A 17,574-nucleotide genomic window follows, 5' to 3' on the forward strand; every position below is an offset into this window, starting at 1 on the left:
TATTTTATATGGCATCAATATGTTGCAAACCATGAAGTAGCAACATAATCACTATATAACCCTTAAAGATTTACACATACAATTTTCTAATTTCTTCTTCATTGTGCTGCGTTGAAATTTAAATATGAATCATTCTTGATATTAATATTTTGCTTTAAATACGCCTTCAAATATATATGTATATGTTTCATGTCACTTATTTAGATATAATTTCAAATATCTAAAAAAATGTGTTTGAATTATATCATACAGAAATAGGGACATAGTAATACGCAACATTATTTTTTTAACATGTTTTTTTCATCCATTATGTTTGTCATAAATTTTTTGTTCAAAATTTGATTCATTTCTTAACTACATGTATGAAGAACCAATAAATTAATTAATTCTTAGAAATCATATATTACCCTCTTCGTAGAACATAAGACCCAAAATATGTGGCTTTGATTGGTGTACTTCTCATACATATTTTCATATAAACAAGATAAATAATAGAATATCAGAAAATCTATTGCCGCCAAATATACTAAACAAAACGAATTAAAAAAATTCATGACACAAACAACCTCTATAAAAAAATGATCACTCAAAGTTCAAAAAGAATTTATTTACTACAATAACAAAGAAATTGAAGTATATACGAGCAACAAAAATCATAAATCACTCTCAAATTAAATACCAACTCATATTATTCAAAAATTTTATAAATTTTTCAATATTTTTTTCAAATAAAGAGAAGGCGCCTTATTAATGTCATGGTTTCATAGATATTTTATTTTTAAAACATTATGAGAGCGATTTTTTATTAACTTGATGTCATTGTATAAGTTAAAGTAATTAAATTTAAATTTAAAAATAAAAGTAAAATTAAAATAATAAATAGTTTGATTGAGTTAAGTGCTTTATTAATAATCCTATTAAATTAATGTAGAAACTAACTTAAAGAACATCATGATCATTATACAAATTATAAAACAAAAGGGTAAAATAGTAAGTTTACAAAGTAAAATCAAAAGAATAATTAATTTGATTGAGTTAAGTACACTATTAATTATCAAATTAATCTAATATGAAAAATGACAATAAACAAAAGGTAAAATAGTAAGTTTATAAATAAAAGTCACATATTTATAATAATAAAATAAAATAAAATAGATGTCAGTAATATTAGTAAATTTTTTAAATGTATAACATTATGATAAATTTATAAGTAAAATCAAAATAATAATTAATTTGATTGAGTTAATTACAATATTAATAATTATTATATTAAAATAACATAAAAAATGACTTAAATTACCCATGAACATGACAAAATATAGTAGTGATAAATTTATAAGTAAAATCAAAATAATAATTAATTTGATTGAGTTAAGTACAATATTAATTATCATATTAAATAACATAAAAAATGACTTAAAGAACCCCATGAACATGACAATATATAAAACAAATGAAAGGGTAAAAAAGAAAACTCACAAATGAAAGTTAAGTGAACTATTAATTAATATATTAAACTAACATAAAAATTACTTAAAGAACCAAATGAACATGATAAAAGATAAAATAAATAAAAAAATAAAAATGCAAGCGCATAATTCAAATTCATATATTTATAATAGTAGTATATATATTGAATGCCATCATCTTCACACTGGTCTTCGCGCTTACTTTAGGCGACACGCATCATTTTTTTTATATATATTTAGTTAATTATTAAATGTCAAATAATTTAATTAAACAATAAATAAAAATAATATGAGTATGATAATAGAATAAACAGCCAAAAATGGAAAATATATGTATAAAAAAAAAAGAATGGAAAATATATAAGGTAACATTAATTTATTATATATATATATATATATATAGTTCAGTGAATCTGTCTTGACCCTTGCAGACCATCGAGCTTCTTCATTCTGCGACAGTGTCGGGAAGCGCCCCCACTCGTCGCCGTAGTGCCACTCCTTTTTTTCACATTCTCAACGCAGCAAGCAACCATAAGAAACATGTACTTGCAAACTGCCAGAATCGCTGTCATTTTAATCCCCAGGCGCTCTCTCTCATTTCTCCTCAGCCACCCTCTCCACCAACGCAGATGCTTCTTCTCTTCTTCCGTCCCATCCCTAACGTAGCTAAATCTTCTATGTCCTTCTGTATATCTCTTTTATGTACAGTATGTTTGTATTCATAGTTAAATGTGTAAAAATCGAAGCTTTTGTTGTTTCAAGAATGTGGGCTAATATGTAATCTATGGGTTTTGGTTTTATGGAAGTCTTGAACGGCCTATCTGGGTTGCTTTTTTGTTTTGATTTGTTTCTTCTTCTTCTTCACGGAGGGGGGTGGAGGGTGGCATTTTCATTTCTTTAATGCACACAATTTTTTTTTCAGTGGGTAATTAGGCTTTCAAATTTGGATGACAGGAATAAATGTTTCCCCTTCTAGTTGCATACAATACAGTAGGTCCGTATAACCTTCAAGTACTGTAGAAGTTTCACACTTAAAAACTCCATTTGGGTTTCCTTGTGCGCGAGTGTAAAGAAAAAGGGGAAATAAACGCGTTTGCGAACATTAATAGAGGTGATATTTACTGAATTTATGCCTGTATTGTTTTTATATATATAATTTTAGACTATATTTGTAAAGTTGTTAGGGTTGAAAATCCAATGTATGGTTCTGTAATAGCGAGGGGAGCAACGATGTTATGATTGACTGTGGGTATCTAATTTTTCAAGAACAATTGATGTAGTTGAAGTGTAGTTAAAATATGGTATTTGGGGTGAATATATGGTGCCAACCTTCAGGATTTATGCCTTTTCTACTTCTTCTCTAGCTGAGTGTGATTTGATTTACTTTTCTTACTAGAAAGGAAAATTTGGAAGAAAAGCAGCTGTTTGACAATTTTATTTCCAATTTCCTCTGCTGTATCTGAATGAAAGGTTAAAAATGGTGCTCATGATGAGTACTATGCACTTTGTCTCAGAATATAATTGATTTGAATTTTGCGTCTTCGATGATATTCTCATGTTTCTCACTGTACGGCAATATCTGAACATTGCTACTAGTTTTTTTTATGTAACAATACACATGAGTACGGTGCATTTCACCAATTCATTGCACTCAGAAGCTACTAGGCCATGTCAACTTTATTATGAATGCCGATGCTTGACTTAGTTGTTAGTACTATTAAGTAGTGGAAATTTCAGTGAGATCTGAGGTTTAATGACGATATTCTTCCTTGATTAAACAAAGACGCCATATCTGGAAACACATGATTAGATGGTAGGGTTCAGTACCTTCTTCTTTCTCGCTTTATACTAAGATTAATCGCGGTCTAAACTTGCGTAGTAATTGATCTTATACATATGAATTATGGATCACTTAATAATTTGATTTATCATGATTCTTGAAAATCTTGCCGGTTTTTAATGAAGTTTTCTCTGGTTGTATTTTATTGCCTTCCAGGACAAATTTCATTCTGATCTTCTTATTTGTCCTTGTTTATGGTGTTTTCAATAATGACGACTTACTTATTTTTGGCAATTGTGCTTATAACCAGTGTCTGGCGGTCTGATCCCCTTTTTTACTTCAAAGAGAGAAGGATTTTTACCAAAGCTACTAAAAAACATAAACAATTGAATACTTCCATAGAAGAGAAAGATTACTCTCACATTATCTGGTGGAAAGAGGTGAGATTCATTTAAGTTTGACTGGGTTCATTACATAAGCTGGATGCTTATTGTCGTCGAGCCTACTTTTTCATTTTTCTTGCATGTCGAACTTACTCATTTTCGTATTTCAGAGAATGCAGTTGTGCAGAAAGCCTTCTTCAGTTATGCTGGTTAAACGCGTCACATATTCTAATTTGCTAGGTGTTGATACTGGCTTAAAGAATGGGAGGTAAGCAGTAAGCTCAAAAAAATGTTTGTGCTTGAAGAGAAAACTATTTGGTAATTTTTTCTTACATGCATTATAGCCTTAAAGAAGGAACTCTTAATTGGGAAATGTTGCAATTCAAGTCAAGATTTCCACGTGAAGTTTTGCTTTGCCGGGTATGGTTTCAGGCTTCTTTCCACCTGTTTTCTTGTGTTTATTTTCCTGCCTTACCTTTACTATTCTAATATCCCTTCTTGTGCACATACCAAAACTTTATTATCATGGTGACTTTTCAATCTTTTCTCACCACTTCTCCCTTCCTTTTAGGTTGGGGAGTTTTATGAGGCGATTGGTGTTGATGCCTGCATTCTTGTGGAATATGCTGGATTGAATCCATTTGGTGGTATACGTTCAGACAGCATACCAAGGGCTGGTTGCCCTGTTGTGGTAGAAATCTTAATTTGTTATAATATGCTATATATTTTCTGGCTCTTTTGGGCTTAATAAAATATTAGATTGTTCTACTGTTTACCATAACAAAGGTGGTATACAATTCTGAACATCTGTTATTCTGTTAGATTTTCCTTTAACCAGTTAAGAGTTATCTAACTTTGCCAACATCGAAGTAGATCAGAAAAGAGATTGCATTGATTTTTTTTACCAAGAGAATGAGTCCTATTCTCAAAAGTCACTTTGATTTATCAGGAGAAAGGTCAAGGCCTCATAGTGAAGGAATGATTATTTATATTTCTGATGGTTCTGTAGATTCCTTGAATAATAAAGGATAATAACTAGGTTAAAGTTCTTTAGATGGAAAAAATAACCTGGAGAAAATGTCTTCCACATTATTGATACTTCTTGCAAATATCTGGTAGTACTTGATATTTCTATTCGTTTATTTAGTTTCTACTTTTATGGCCAATGTGCTTTTTATCTGTAATGGAACTATTTTTAGACTTAGACTATTTCTTAAATGTGAGTAGCTTACGATGTGAATATAATTCTGACACGGAAACAGTGGCCATAAATTTGAGATTTTCTTAAATAGTGATATATCAGCACCAAACCATCCCATTATTCCTTCTGGCATAAACATGTGGAAACGATGATAAGAAAGAATTTAAACTTCTCAATGACGAAGGAAATAAACTTTGTTAATTTGATCCGACAGAAATACCACTTGGTGAATAATTCAGTGGCTTCTCTGGTTTCTTTTGTAACTTATTTTTCATTTGTTATCATGTTCATCATCATCCAAATTTCATGGCTAAATTTACTTTTGCATTTCCAGTAATGGTCTTGACTCGTATCGAAATTCCATTATTAACTTTTCACTCACTGTATCAAACAGAACTTACGACAGACATTGGATGACCTAACCCGCAATGGTTTCTCTGTTGTGAGTACCATCCATGCCTTGAACTTTACTTCTTTGGCCTTAGGATTGTGATTTGTTTATTCTTGACCAAATTCCATCATTTGTCTTATGTCATACCTCATGGAAAGGGAAAGGCAAAGATTTTACTTTGCTAGGACATTGTTGCTTCATTCTAATTACAATGGTACCCTTTTGAACAGTCCAAGTACATTAAAAGATTTTTCATATGCACATTGGTTTTGAATTTTGTTTTTGTAGTGCATAGTGGAGGAAGTTCAGGGCCCAACTCAAGCTCGCTCACGTAAAAGCCGGTTTATATCTGGGTAGTTTCATATATTTACTTCAAATTTTGGTGCTGTTGATTGTTTGATTACCAATTTCTTCTGCTGTATTATTGGTATGGTACTGCACGTGATATCTATTTATATGGCCATCGAGTTGAGCTTCAAGATTCTTGTGTCTGAGTTAAGCTAATTTTCTGCATTATTGTTTTACTGTTGCTACTAATGAGCAACTGCTTACTAGACAATGCAGGTGTTAAAATGTTACCAGTCGTCCAAACTTGTCCTATCAGTATTTTAGTATGTTGATCACTAATAGACTTTAGCGACGTTACCTAGTGTAAATGGCTTTGTATGTTGGGGCATATACGTTAAGACCAGATATATGAAACTATGAATAGAATGAATCTTCCAGAGATCATTTGACTGAGCCTCACTCTCATTTAATACTTTGAAGTTGTAGGTTACACAATAGGAGATAGAGCAGAATGACATAGGAGGATCCATATAGCCGATCCCACTTAGTGGGATAAAGGCTTATGTGTATTGTTGTTGCATAGCGGAATGGTTTCTATCTGTGATGTTTTCTTATCTCGGATACTATAATGAAACACCATCTAATCTGAACCCTTAATGTTTTATGAAGGAAAGAGATCTAACATATGATGTATACTACATTTCTAGTCAAACAAAGAGGTAGTCATGCTACTGGCTTATTTCAACAGCTGTTATGCCTTAAAGCATAGTAAATCTAGTCACTGTTTTTTAGTTTTTTTGATGAACAATGTCATTGTCTGTGTTTATGGGTAATTAAACAACTTAAATAACCTCCACATGGCTCACATTTTGTATAATTTTTGTCAGGGAAAAAATCTAGTTTGCTTTTGAAGATAGTATATTTCTTCTTGCCATGTCTTCTTTAAATGGGTGGTAAATGCATGATTTATTGAGTACTTCAAATCCAAAATGTCCTGATAGTTAAAAATGTCTGTCGTTTTTTTGTTGTTGCATGCAATCTTTTGTATTCATTCGTGAAGCTATGTTTGAAGTTAAAGTGGCATACTATTACTTACTAGTGTTGTGTATTAGGATTGCTCTTGAGCACAAAGACCAGATGTTTTATCATATCTGTAATGAAGGTTTAGACCAGGTTCTAAACTAACTTAACTTGAGTTTTCAGGCATGCATATCCTGGCAGCCCTTATGTTTTTGGGCTCGTGGGAGATGATCATGATCTAGATTTTCCAGACCCAATGCCTGTAGTAGGTATGAGCAAAGAAACCTCCTTTTGCAGTTTAGATTGGCTGCCAAAATTCGTTCATATTCGGCGCATTTAATTTACTTGGATTCTTTTCTTGATAATAGTTAAAAATGTGAAAGCGGTTCACATTTAGTGCCCTTGATTTGCTTGGCCTTTTTTCTTGCTAATTGTTAAAAATATGGAAGAACAGGAAGGAATCAATTACTGATATGTAAGCTGATACATAATGGAGTATGTTATCGAACTTTTGTGTAATTTTACGGTGTAAGCAAATGCAGAATAGGTGTTTTAACCATCTCCTGACGTTGTGTAAATTTGAAATTCAAGAATTTGCAGGGAGTGACATAGTATCTAGATTGTACAATGATTAATCTATTTGGATGACATATTGAAAAAAATGCCAAAAGGCTAAATATGCTGCTTATTCATGTAAAAAAAAATTGAAAAATGTTATAAGAAGGTTATCAACTCTATGGCAAACTAATCAAATGGATTAAATACCACTATATTGAATTATCTAGCTTTTTATAACCCGACATTAAAATTGGTTTATGGTATAAGGAATATCTCGATCGGCAAAAGGATACTGCATGGTTTCAGTGCTGGAGACTATGAAGACTTATTCTGCAGTGGACGGTCTAACAGAAGAAGCTTTGGTTACAAAACTTCGTACTTGTCGCTGCCATCATCTGTTCCTGCATACATCGTTGAGGCATAACTCCTCAGGTTATAAAATATTATTCTACTTTCGTGTTTCAAAAATTGGGTCCCTAACTTGTTAGCTGAATGATTATACCACTTTTATCGTTCAGTGATATTTTAATTATTTACTATCTTTTTTTACTTCACCGTTATATGGGTTTCTATGGGTTATCTAATTAACATTTATGAGAGCCTTATATGGCATGGAAAGCTAAATTATTCTCAAAAGTGCTGTTACTCCAACCTTAACGTTCCCTTCCTTCCACCACCTGAAGTAAAAAATTTGGAAAAGGAAAAAACTTTGACTTGTTCATTATTATTCCAGGAATTCTTACTATTTCTATCTGACTATGCTACTCAAAACTGGTCATTGATTTGATGGCTGCATATGACAAACATCATGATAAATGTAATAAATATGGCAGCTAGCATGTTATAGGCTGCTTTAATTAGGTAAAACTATTGTTGTTGATTGAGAATTCTAATATTTTTTACATTCACAATAATTCGTTTAGCCATGGTATCATTATGATTTATTGACAAATTTAGCCAGAATGATGGTTTTGGGTGCCAAATCATATTTATATTGTGAAAATGGAACTTGGTGCAACTATTGGAATGTCTTGATTTATCCTAATTTCTGTAGTTTTCATGTGACTACACCTCAAGGAATTAACAGAAAGGGGTGACTTACAGGTTTTTTTTCATTATTCTTGTAAGTTTCATAAATGTTCCTTAAAATGTTTTGAATAACTGCTTGTGTGATTCATTTTCGATACTTCAATCCTTCGTGATTTTTTTGCATGATTTTTTTGCAGGAACTTGTCGCTGGGGAGAGTTTGGTGAAGGTGGACTGTTATGGGGGGAATGTAACGCTAGACAATTTGAATGGTTTGAGGGGTGTCCTGTGAATGAGCTTTTGTTCAAGGTTGCTATGAAATCATTGAGGACTTGTGCATAGATTCTGTTCCCTCTTGTTTAATCAATGTTAATTTCATTTATAACTTGTGTAAATTCAGGTGAAGGAGCTATATGGGTTTGCAGATGACATTACATTCAGAAATGTCACAGTTACTTCAGATAATAGGCCTTGTCCATTACACCTAGGGACAGCCACACAAATTGGTATGCTGGAATTAAGTGGAGATTTTTTGGAGGTGCTGACTTTTTCAGCTGATTTGATCGTACAGTGAAATGAAATTGCAATCATTCTCACAATTTCATAAAAATGACAAAAGGAGCCAAAAAATTTACTTCAAAAGAAAGAAAAAATGAAAGACAGGAGGAAAAGAAAATTGTAAATACACCGAATCAATGGTTTTAGTTTTGCTGAGCTGGAGCTAAGTTTCCTATAAGTACATGATTGAATAAGTTTACATTTCCCGTATTTTATGTTATTAGGTGCTCTTCCAACCGAAGGAATTCCTTGTTTGCTTAATATGCTACTTCCATCTAATTGTACCGGCCTTCCTGCGATGTAAGTGAGAACTTCGCTTATTATTCTTGATCCATACTTAATTCAGAGCGCATCTATGCTTTTGTTTAAATGTGCATGCATGCACTGACAGTGCCAAGTTACATGGAGAATCTGTCAAGATACTTCACCCCCGCTATCCACACTTAGGAAGACATGTTTCAGTTTTTTATGTGATGATCACCCTAAAATGGAGTGTTGTTACCAAACCATATGCACTTGATTATTGCTGACTATAATAAACAAAATTCATTCCATAAAGATTTTGAACATGAGGTGTTGGGCAATATAATGGATCATTGTTTGTCTAAATTTTCCTGATTTTGGGAACTGGCATTTGAAACTCCAGTTTCTGGCTGTTCCATTGACGCCCTTGTTTTCTCAAGCTTGATGCTCAATTGTTGTTCATGATAGAATATTGGTTGCATTCTTTCTCTGCTTGATTTTTTTATGTCATTATTTTGTATTTTTACATGTTGCTGTAATATTACTTTCGGCTGAATTTATGTTGTTTCCCTTCTTATTCTTCTTCTCTTTTTCCATGCAGGTATATCAGGGATCTTCTCTTGAACCCTCCTGCTTATGATATTGCGTCAACAATTCAAGGCAAGTTGCTATCATGTTTTTATATTTGTGCAATAGTGGTGCTTACATATATACCCATGGTGCGCTGTCGTTGTGCCACCAAACTTAAATTCCTACTCTCTAAATAAAATTAGTGTAATGGTGAGTAGGGTCGAATCCACAGGGAACGGAGGATGATTTCTTTCGAGCAAAATGCAATTAAAAGAGGGATTTTTGTATATGAATTTAATAAAATGCTAAACTAAATTTAAACAAGAATGGAAAATAATAAATTAAAATGATAGTTAATCAACTAGAATAAAATGAAGAATTTAATATGAGAAAGATCTGATTCAAGGAGATTCTACTATTTAATTATCTCACTGTTCATCGGTTAACCAATATTTATTCATGTTATTCCAAGCAATTAACCTTAGAATAATAGGGATAGCCGCTAAAATTCTTGTGTTTTCCTAAATTAATTGACCAAACCCAGCATCCAGTCAAAACTTACCAATAATCAACTGGGCACGATAGCCTTCCATATTAATTAAAGATAGCATTTTAGTTTCGTGAAAACAGTTAATCCTAAAATCTAACAACCGAGATAGCTGCAATTGGAAGATCTAGTTCCATCGATTTATTTAGATTACACATGTTATGATAGCACAACACATCTAACCTATTACTACTCACGTACCAATCGTTCATGACAATTACGGATCACTGAATTCATGATTAGCATTAGAAAATCATACATCAAATTAAATTGTCAGATTAATTGACGTATAACATTCATATAATTAAATCATAAATCAACGAATACTCGGGCAAACAGGAATAATAAATTAAAGTGCAAAAACCTCACAGTGACAAAATTAAAATAGTAGACTATCCCTTGAGAGTGCTTGGAGAAATCTTTCTTGTTCAATAATTCAGCCGCCTCCTCTTCTCACGTGTAGTGGTATGATTTGGGTTTTTTTAATTAAGCTAAAAAGCCCACTAAACTAAAAATAAAAACCTAATACCTAAAAATTAAAAGATACTAGAAAATATCCTCCAATAATATAGAGTTTTTTTATGGCAAAAACTCTATCTTGTATTTCTTCCTTGATATAAAGATTCCTTATCGGCAGCCAAGGAATCGTCACAAGGCGTGGTCACGCCTTATGCAAAAACATCTTCTGAATTTTTCTGCTCCACGTCTTCCACTAAGATCATATCAACAACTTTAATTGTGATATAAAATCATCTTTTTTGGCCCAGATTTATCGCAAGAGCAGAAAACTTCCTTCTACAATAAAATCACACAAAAATGTGTCAATTAAGCACGTTGGTAGTTGTAATTATGAGAGATATGACAATAAAAATACAAACTATTATGAGGCTATCAACCCACTATTTGAAGATGCTTGAAAGCCCAAGCCCAAGGCCAAGCTATCTTATGGTCTTGTTACTAATGAACATAGAAGAATCTCTTAACTTTTTCCAAAACATTACTTAGTATGCATTTATGTGGTTGCTACATTCTTATTTTCTGATCCCTCATCAGTATTGTATTTCTTATTTATGAAAGTAGCTGAGCATTTTTGTCTCTTAACAGAAGCCTGCAAACTTATGAGCAACATAACTTGTTCAATTCCTGAATTCACCTGCATTCCTTCAGCCAAGGTTCGATTATTTGATTTTGTCTTTCAATACTAACACACTTTCTTTTCACCAATATCAACATGATTATGTGTGTGTGTGTGTATACGTCAGATAATCTGATTCAATGCTATTATTTTGGTTCTTTGTTTTCTTATTCATCCACAGCTCGTGAAGTTGCTTGAGTTGAGGGAGACTAATCATATTGAGTTTTGCAAAATTAAAAGTGTGTTGGATGATATATCGTTATTGTACAAAAATTCAGAGCTCAAAGAAATTCTGAAGTTATTGATGGACCCTGCTTGGGTGGCTACTGGATTGAAAGTTGAATTGGAGACCCTAGTAAGTGATTTCTTGATTAGTGACTGCTCGACATTCTTTACTAAATTTCATATTCGATGATCAGAAGATACCAGTACTTGATCTACCCTTGTAATTAATCTGCTATCATATTTTAACTCATTTTTTGCACGCGTTGCTTTGGTAATTTTCTTATATTTGCATTTGTTTGATTGCAATTGTTTTGGTAGAATGTCGTAATATTTGTCCTCTTAACTTCAGGTGAATGAATGTAAATCCATTTCTTGTAGAATTTGTGAAATAATTTTCTTAGACGGTGAACATGATCAGAAGATGAGCTCCTATGCCATAGTCCCAAATGAGTTTTTCGAAGATATGGAATCGTCCTGGAAAGGCCGTGTCAAGAGGATACATTTGGAGGAGGAATATGCAGAAGTAGATGAAGCTGCAAAGGCTCTATCTGTAACCGTAAGTCTTATTGAATTCTCAAACATAACTGTCCTCAGACATTCCATTCTCTTATGACCCAAGAAGCACAAATGAAGAACATGGAATAGAGATTCACAGGATTTGAATTTTCCCATGGTAGGACACCTCAACATGCTAGAGAGTAGAGACATGTTAGATTATAATTGTGATTGACTATGCACATTAAACGAACAAAATTTTATTATTACACAAGGTCAACATGAGAGTAGAAAAATTGTGAACAAGACGATATTGACTAGCTTCTCGGAAATGGGTTGCGGAATGGAATGAGGATAAGTTTCACATAAACTTGGATCGAATTCTGGAAAACAATTTAGTGAAATATTAGGTCATCAAATTCAGGCACGTCCTTAGTTACCACTCACTTTCTTGCCTGTATTTCCGTTACTATAAGTTTGCAACATCATAAATACAATTCTTTTTGGTTTTCGACTTACATTTGACATAAAGCTGTCCTTGGCTTATCTTAGCATAATCCACAAGTTACGAGACACTACTGCAAAAAATTTTTTTAGTATTTTTTTTCTGTACTTCTCCTTTTAATTTATGGAATGTCATTCATCAGTGATAAGTGTCACTGTTCGTTACAAATGGACGATGTACTTTTTCTAGATTCAAGAAGATTTTGTCCCCATAATTTCAAGAATCAGAGCTACTACTGCTCCACTTGGAGGACCAAAGGGAGAGATACTATATTCTCGTGAGCATGAAGCGGTGTGGTTTAAGGGAAAACGTTTTGTCCCATCTGTTTGGGCCGGTACACCTGGAGAAGAAGAAATCAAACAGCTTAGACCCGCTTTGGATGCGAAAGGCAAAAAAGTTGGAGAAGAATGGTTCACCTCAAAAAAGGTTGAGGATGCATTGACTAGGTAATCTATTGTTTAAGATCATTTCCTCTTTGATTAATGTCCTCTTTTTGTCCTATTTTACAATTATTTTCTGTTTCAGATATCATGAGGCTGGTAATAAGGCAAAAGCAAAAGTTTTAGAACTCCTGAGAGGATTGTCTACTGAACTACAGATAAAAATTAATATTCTCGTGTTCGCTTCCATGCTACTTGTCATTGGGAAGGCATTATTTAGCCATGTGAGGTTTGTCATACCAACCTAAATTTCATGCGCGAGTATATTTTCTTGTTTTTTTGCCTTGTATTTAGGAGTTTCTTGTCGTAATGTACTTGTAGCATCACGGACTATTTGTGATATTCTTCAATTGTTTGTCATTCGTTGTACCATTAAATGCACACTGCCATATGCGTGAACATTGTGCTTATGATTGACTTTCTAATTGTAACTATCTTGTTGATTTATGCTTGTCAACCCTGATGCTAATAATGCCCTAAAGCTCGAGTGCTTGTTATTTGTCCAGTGAAGGAAGAAGAAGAAAATGGATTTTCCCCACTATCACTCGACCTCATAGGTCTGAGGTAGTTTTCAGAACCTTTTTTTTCCTAAATAAACTTGACCAGGTTTTATCATGGCTTTTATTTTATCTGTTGGTCGAAATTAATTTGCTGTGGTGTTTTTTATATTAATTTCATGAAATCTCCTAAACCTTCGCCTGGAGCTAATTTTAGGTTTAGTTAATTCGCTTTTCCTAATAAGCGGCATTAAAAAGGAACTTTATAGCTCAGAATTTTAATTGTTTCTATAGTTTCGCAACTTATGTTAGAATCTTTGAACAACATTTTCGTGGTTTGCATGCAAGCTTTGTTGACATTTTCTAAATCTATCCTATTGCCCAATCTAGCTTCGGATGGTCAATTTAGCGAATATATTCATTTCTATGTGTTCCCATAGAGGGCAAATAATTTACCGTCTTGCTCTAACTTAGTTTTTGTATCGGTTAATGAGGATCCTTTTATCAAAGTATGCACATGGAATACTTGCAGGATGCAGAAATACTACGTGGAGCTGATGGCATGAAGATAACTGGGCTATGGCCGTATTGGTTTGATGCTGCTCAAGGTGGTGCGGTGAGAAATACAGTGGATATGAGGTCATTGTTTCTCTTGACAGGACCAAATGGTGGTGGAAAATCCAGTTTGCTGAGATCAATTTGCGCTGCTGCATTACTTGGAATATGTGGGTTCATGGTGCCGGCCGAATCAGCTATTATTCCTCATTTTGACTCCATTATGCTTCATATGAAATCTTATGATAGTCCAGCCGATGGAAAGAGCTCATTTCAGGTTATTCTCTTCCATGCGATATAAACATATGTTTTTTTAAGCTTTAATCGAACTGTTATTTTAAGTCCCAAATAGGGTACCATGATATTACCGTTCAGTTTTTATCAGTAAAAAAACAATGAGAAGAGAATGTAACACAATGTAAGATTTAAGTGGTTCTATCATCAAGGTCAGCATCCACCACAGAATGCCATATTGTTAAAATTCTATGAATCTCGCTTGGTCTATTTGACAAACATAACCTCTTTTAATGGGTGAAAATATATTGGGATAAATACAGTAGGAAATCTTTTCTAAAACTAAATTACAGTCAAATCATATAAAAGATGGATAATAATGTCAGTAACATGAAATCTGATTCCAATCTAGTTCTTTTCACATCTTATATGATTACCTTGTGTGTAAATCTATTGATGTGTTATGCTTACCTTCACGTTAATTTCTCAGATTGAAATGTCTGAAATTCGTTCTATTATTGCTGGAACCACTTCAAACAGCCTCGTGCTTATAGATGAAATATGCAGAGGGACTGAAACGGCAAAGGGAACTTGTATTGCTGGGAGTATCATAGAAACTCTTGATGCCATTGGTTGCCTTGGTATTGTCTCTACCCACCTGCATGGAATATTTGATTTACCATTGAGAATGAAGAATGCTGTCTTTAAATCTATGGGAACTGAATGCATTGATAATCAGACCATGCCAACATGGAGATTGATCGATGGTATCTGCAAGGAGAGTCTCGCATTTGAAACGGCTCAAAGAGAGGGAGTTCCTGAAGCATTGATTCAAAGAGCTGAGGAGTTATATCTTTCTGTTTATTCAAAAGACAAAATAACTAAAATCGAGTCAAAACTGAAGCAGTATAGACCAAGTCATCTTGAAAAGGAACCCTCTCCTTTGAATCAATCACTGAAATCGTCGGAGATTTTGTTCAAGGAAGTGGAGAATGCTGTTGTTGGCATATGTGGGAAAAGTGTGAATGATTTTTCCGCGAAGAAAGATATTTCCGAGCCTCAAGCGATGAGATGTGTTCTGATTGGTCCTAGGGAGCAGCCACCTCCATCAACTATTGGAGCATCAAGCGTTTATCTGATGCTGCGACCTGACAGAAAAATTTATAGTTGGAGAGGTACTATCTTGGACTCATATCATATGGTCGGTAGGTTATTTTAAAATGTAGGCAATGTATATTGCATGCATTGCTTGCTGTTGGATCATTTGGGTTCCATTTATGCCCCTTCTAGTCCCAACACATCATCCAATGGTGAGTAACAGAAAGGTTATTCTTAAAAGTAAACACTTGCAGATGATTTCTGTAAAACCAGGCATTAAAAAATAACTCAAACTGAATAACTTGGAACGGTTTTATGGCACATGAATATAGTAAATAGCTCGGAAGTCATGGATTCACGGTATCCAGGGTCAGCCTTACTGCACCTTTTCGGAGGTGGGCTTCACTTAATTTGTGTGACCGAGGAAAGAAACCAATTATCTGGTTCTGGCTTTCGAATGAACTGGGATAGTAATGTAATGAATGAAAAACTTGAGATGGGAAGTGTTGGAATTGTGAAAGAAATTTCTCAAGTGCTGATCTGCTCTTACCCTCTGGTCCGCTCCTCATGATTTACTCAAGTATATAGCCATTTGCATTATGTAGGCAGTGGAGAAACTCACGCTTAGTTCACACATCACTAAATGCAATTGACAAAAAAAAACCACCTCGAATTATTAATTTTCTTCCAATGTACTAAAGTTATCTTCTGCTTTCATTTAATCTTCAGACTGATGATCTCGAGGGTCGAGTGCGTGCCCACCGCCTGAAGGAGGGAACGCAAAATGCTTCATTTCTCTACTTCTTGGTACCGGGGAAGAGCATGGCTTGTCAGCTGGAAACTCTTCTTATCAACCAGCTCTCTACTCGAGGGTTCCACCTGACAAATATAGCTGATGGGAAGCATCGAAATTTTGGGACATCTCAGTTACTGGGAAAGGAAATGACGGCCAGATAAAGTTTCTGTCTCTCCTTTCTAACTTGTTAAGGTCCAAGTTGATGGGAAGGAAAATGTACAGGTGATACTATTGTTAACTCTAGGTAGTAGAAGATGATTACTTGCAGATTCTACATGTATCGTCTCGTGGTTGCAACGATTTTGGTCTGATTTTAAGCTGCACCACTCAGGTTTCTTTTTATGACAACTGTTTGGCAAATTTGGACAGGCCTCTTAGTATGTGTATCCGAGGATGTTTCCCGTTTGATGTTTTAGTAACCAAATCTTTGGTTTCACTTTCACAAATATATTTGACAAATATACAACTACTTGTATGTGAACGAGAAGTACTTTCCTGCACGGATGAAACACTAATCAAAATGAGATTCTTGAATTGAATTTCGGAGAAGAGGTTATAATATTGATTAAATTGGGATGTGTTGCCTGATTTTTATTTAAGAAAATTAAATTAATTAATTCAAGCCATTTTTATGTTAATTTTTTCAATATTGTTATATGCTTCAATATAGTTATAAATATTAGGTTGCTCGTCTGTATATATAATTTCTAATACTCGCGATAAAAAATAAATTATGCAATATAAAATCAATTAGATCGTGTACGTGCAATTTATTTTTTTTTAAAGTTGGTATCGCTAATTAGATTGAATAAATAATAATTTATTAAACAATACTTTAATTTTCTATAAATTATTATAATATGGCTATATAGTTAGAATCATTGATCGGGTTTATTTCATATTTCAACATTAGATTACTAAATATCAAAGTACTTTTGTAAATGTTTTGTTTTGCACGCAATTATTTTAGATTTGCTTACTGAAAACCACAAATTTTTTTGTCAAATGACAATAATATATAATGATTTGGGCTGATACTGATATATTTCAAACCTACCGATATTCACAATAAAAAGTAATACTCTTAGCATAAAAAATAATATTTTTTCATAGATGACCCAAATAAGAGACACATCTCACAAAATACGACCCGTGAAACCGTCTCACATAAGTTTTTGTCATTTGTGTGATTAATGTGGTTTTTTAGATTTTTTTTTTGAAGAAACATGGATATATAATATTAAACCAAATTCGATACAATTATGGACGAAATTAAAACGGGAGAGGGGGAGCCCCTTCAAGTAGACTAGACATGGAAGCATGAGCAGCCTGATTCGCTGATCTAAAAACAAAAACAAATTGACACGAAAAAAATTCCCTAACGTGGTTTTTTGGAAATCTTCGCATATAAACTTAGATTTATCATTTCCAAAATTAAAAGTTTCAAGTAAAAAATTTAGAAATCCGAGATGGATTTTATACTAAATTTGGATATATACACACATATATATTTTCTGACAACGGACAAGGTTGACATATGTCTCTCGAAATTTGGTCTC

General features: G+C 33.4%; 1 protein-coding gene across 1 annotated transcript; it reads left to right on the top strand.

Annotated features, from left to right (window-relative positions):
• Nucleotides 1-1,880: 1,880 nt before the first annotated feature.
• Nucleotides 1,881-16,522, top strand: LOC142542194 (DNA mismatch repair protein MSH1, mitochondrial). Its single transcript, XM_075648690.1, is given in 23 exon segments — nt 1,881-2,131; nt 3,560-3,689; nt 3,803-3,900; nt 3,977-4,052; nt 4,204-4,323; nt 5,228-5,275; nt 5,513-5,577; nt 6,716-6,801; nt 7,358-7,522; nt 8,317-8,426; nt 8,518-8,623; nt 8,900-8,975; nt 9,520-9,578; nt 11,140-11,207; nt 11,352-11,525; nt 11,745-11,951; nt 12,585-12,841; nt 12,921-13,064; nt 13,342-13,399; nt 13,865-14,164; nt 14,612-15,286; nt 15,288-15,296; nt 15,949-16,522. Coding segments are annotated over 23 exon segments (3,381 nt in total). The 5' UTR covers nt 1,881-2,009; the 3' UTR covers nt 16,177-16,522.
• The last annotated feature ends 1,052 nt before the right edge of the window (nt 16,523-17,574 follow it).

This window comes from Primulina tabacum, chromosome 4 (assembly GCF_025594145.1).
Source record: "Primulina tabacum isolate GXHZ01 chromosome 4, ASM2559414v2, whole genome shotgun sequence".
Classification (NCBI taxonomy): domain Eukaryota; kingdom Viridiplantae; phylum Streptophyta; class Magnoliopsida; order Lamiales; family Gesneriaceae; genus Primulina; species Primulina tabacum.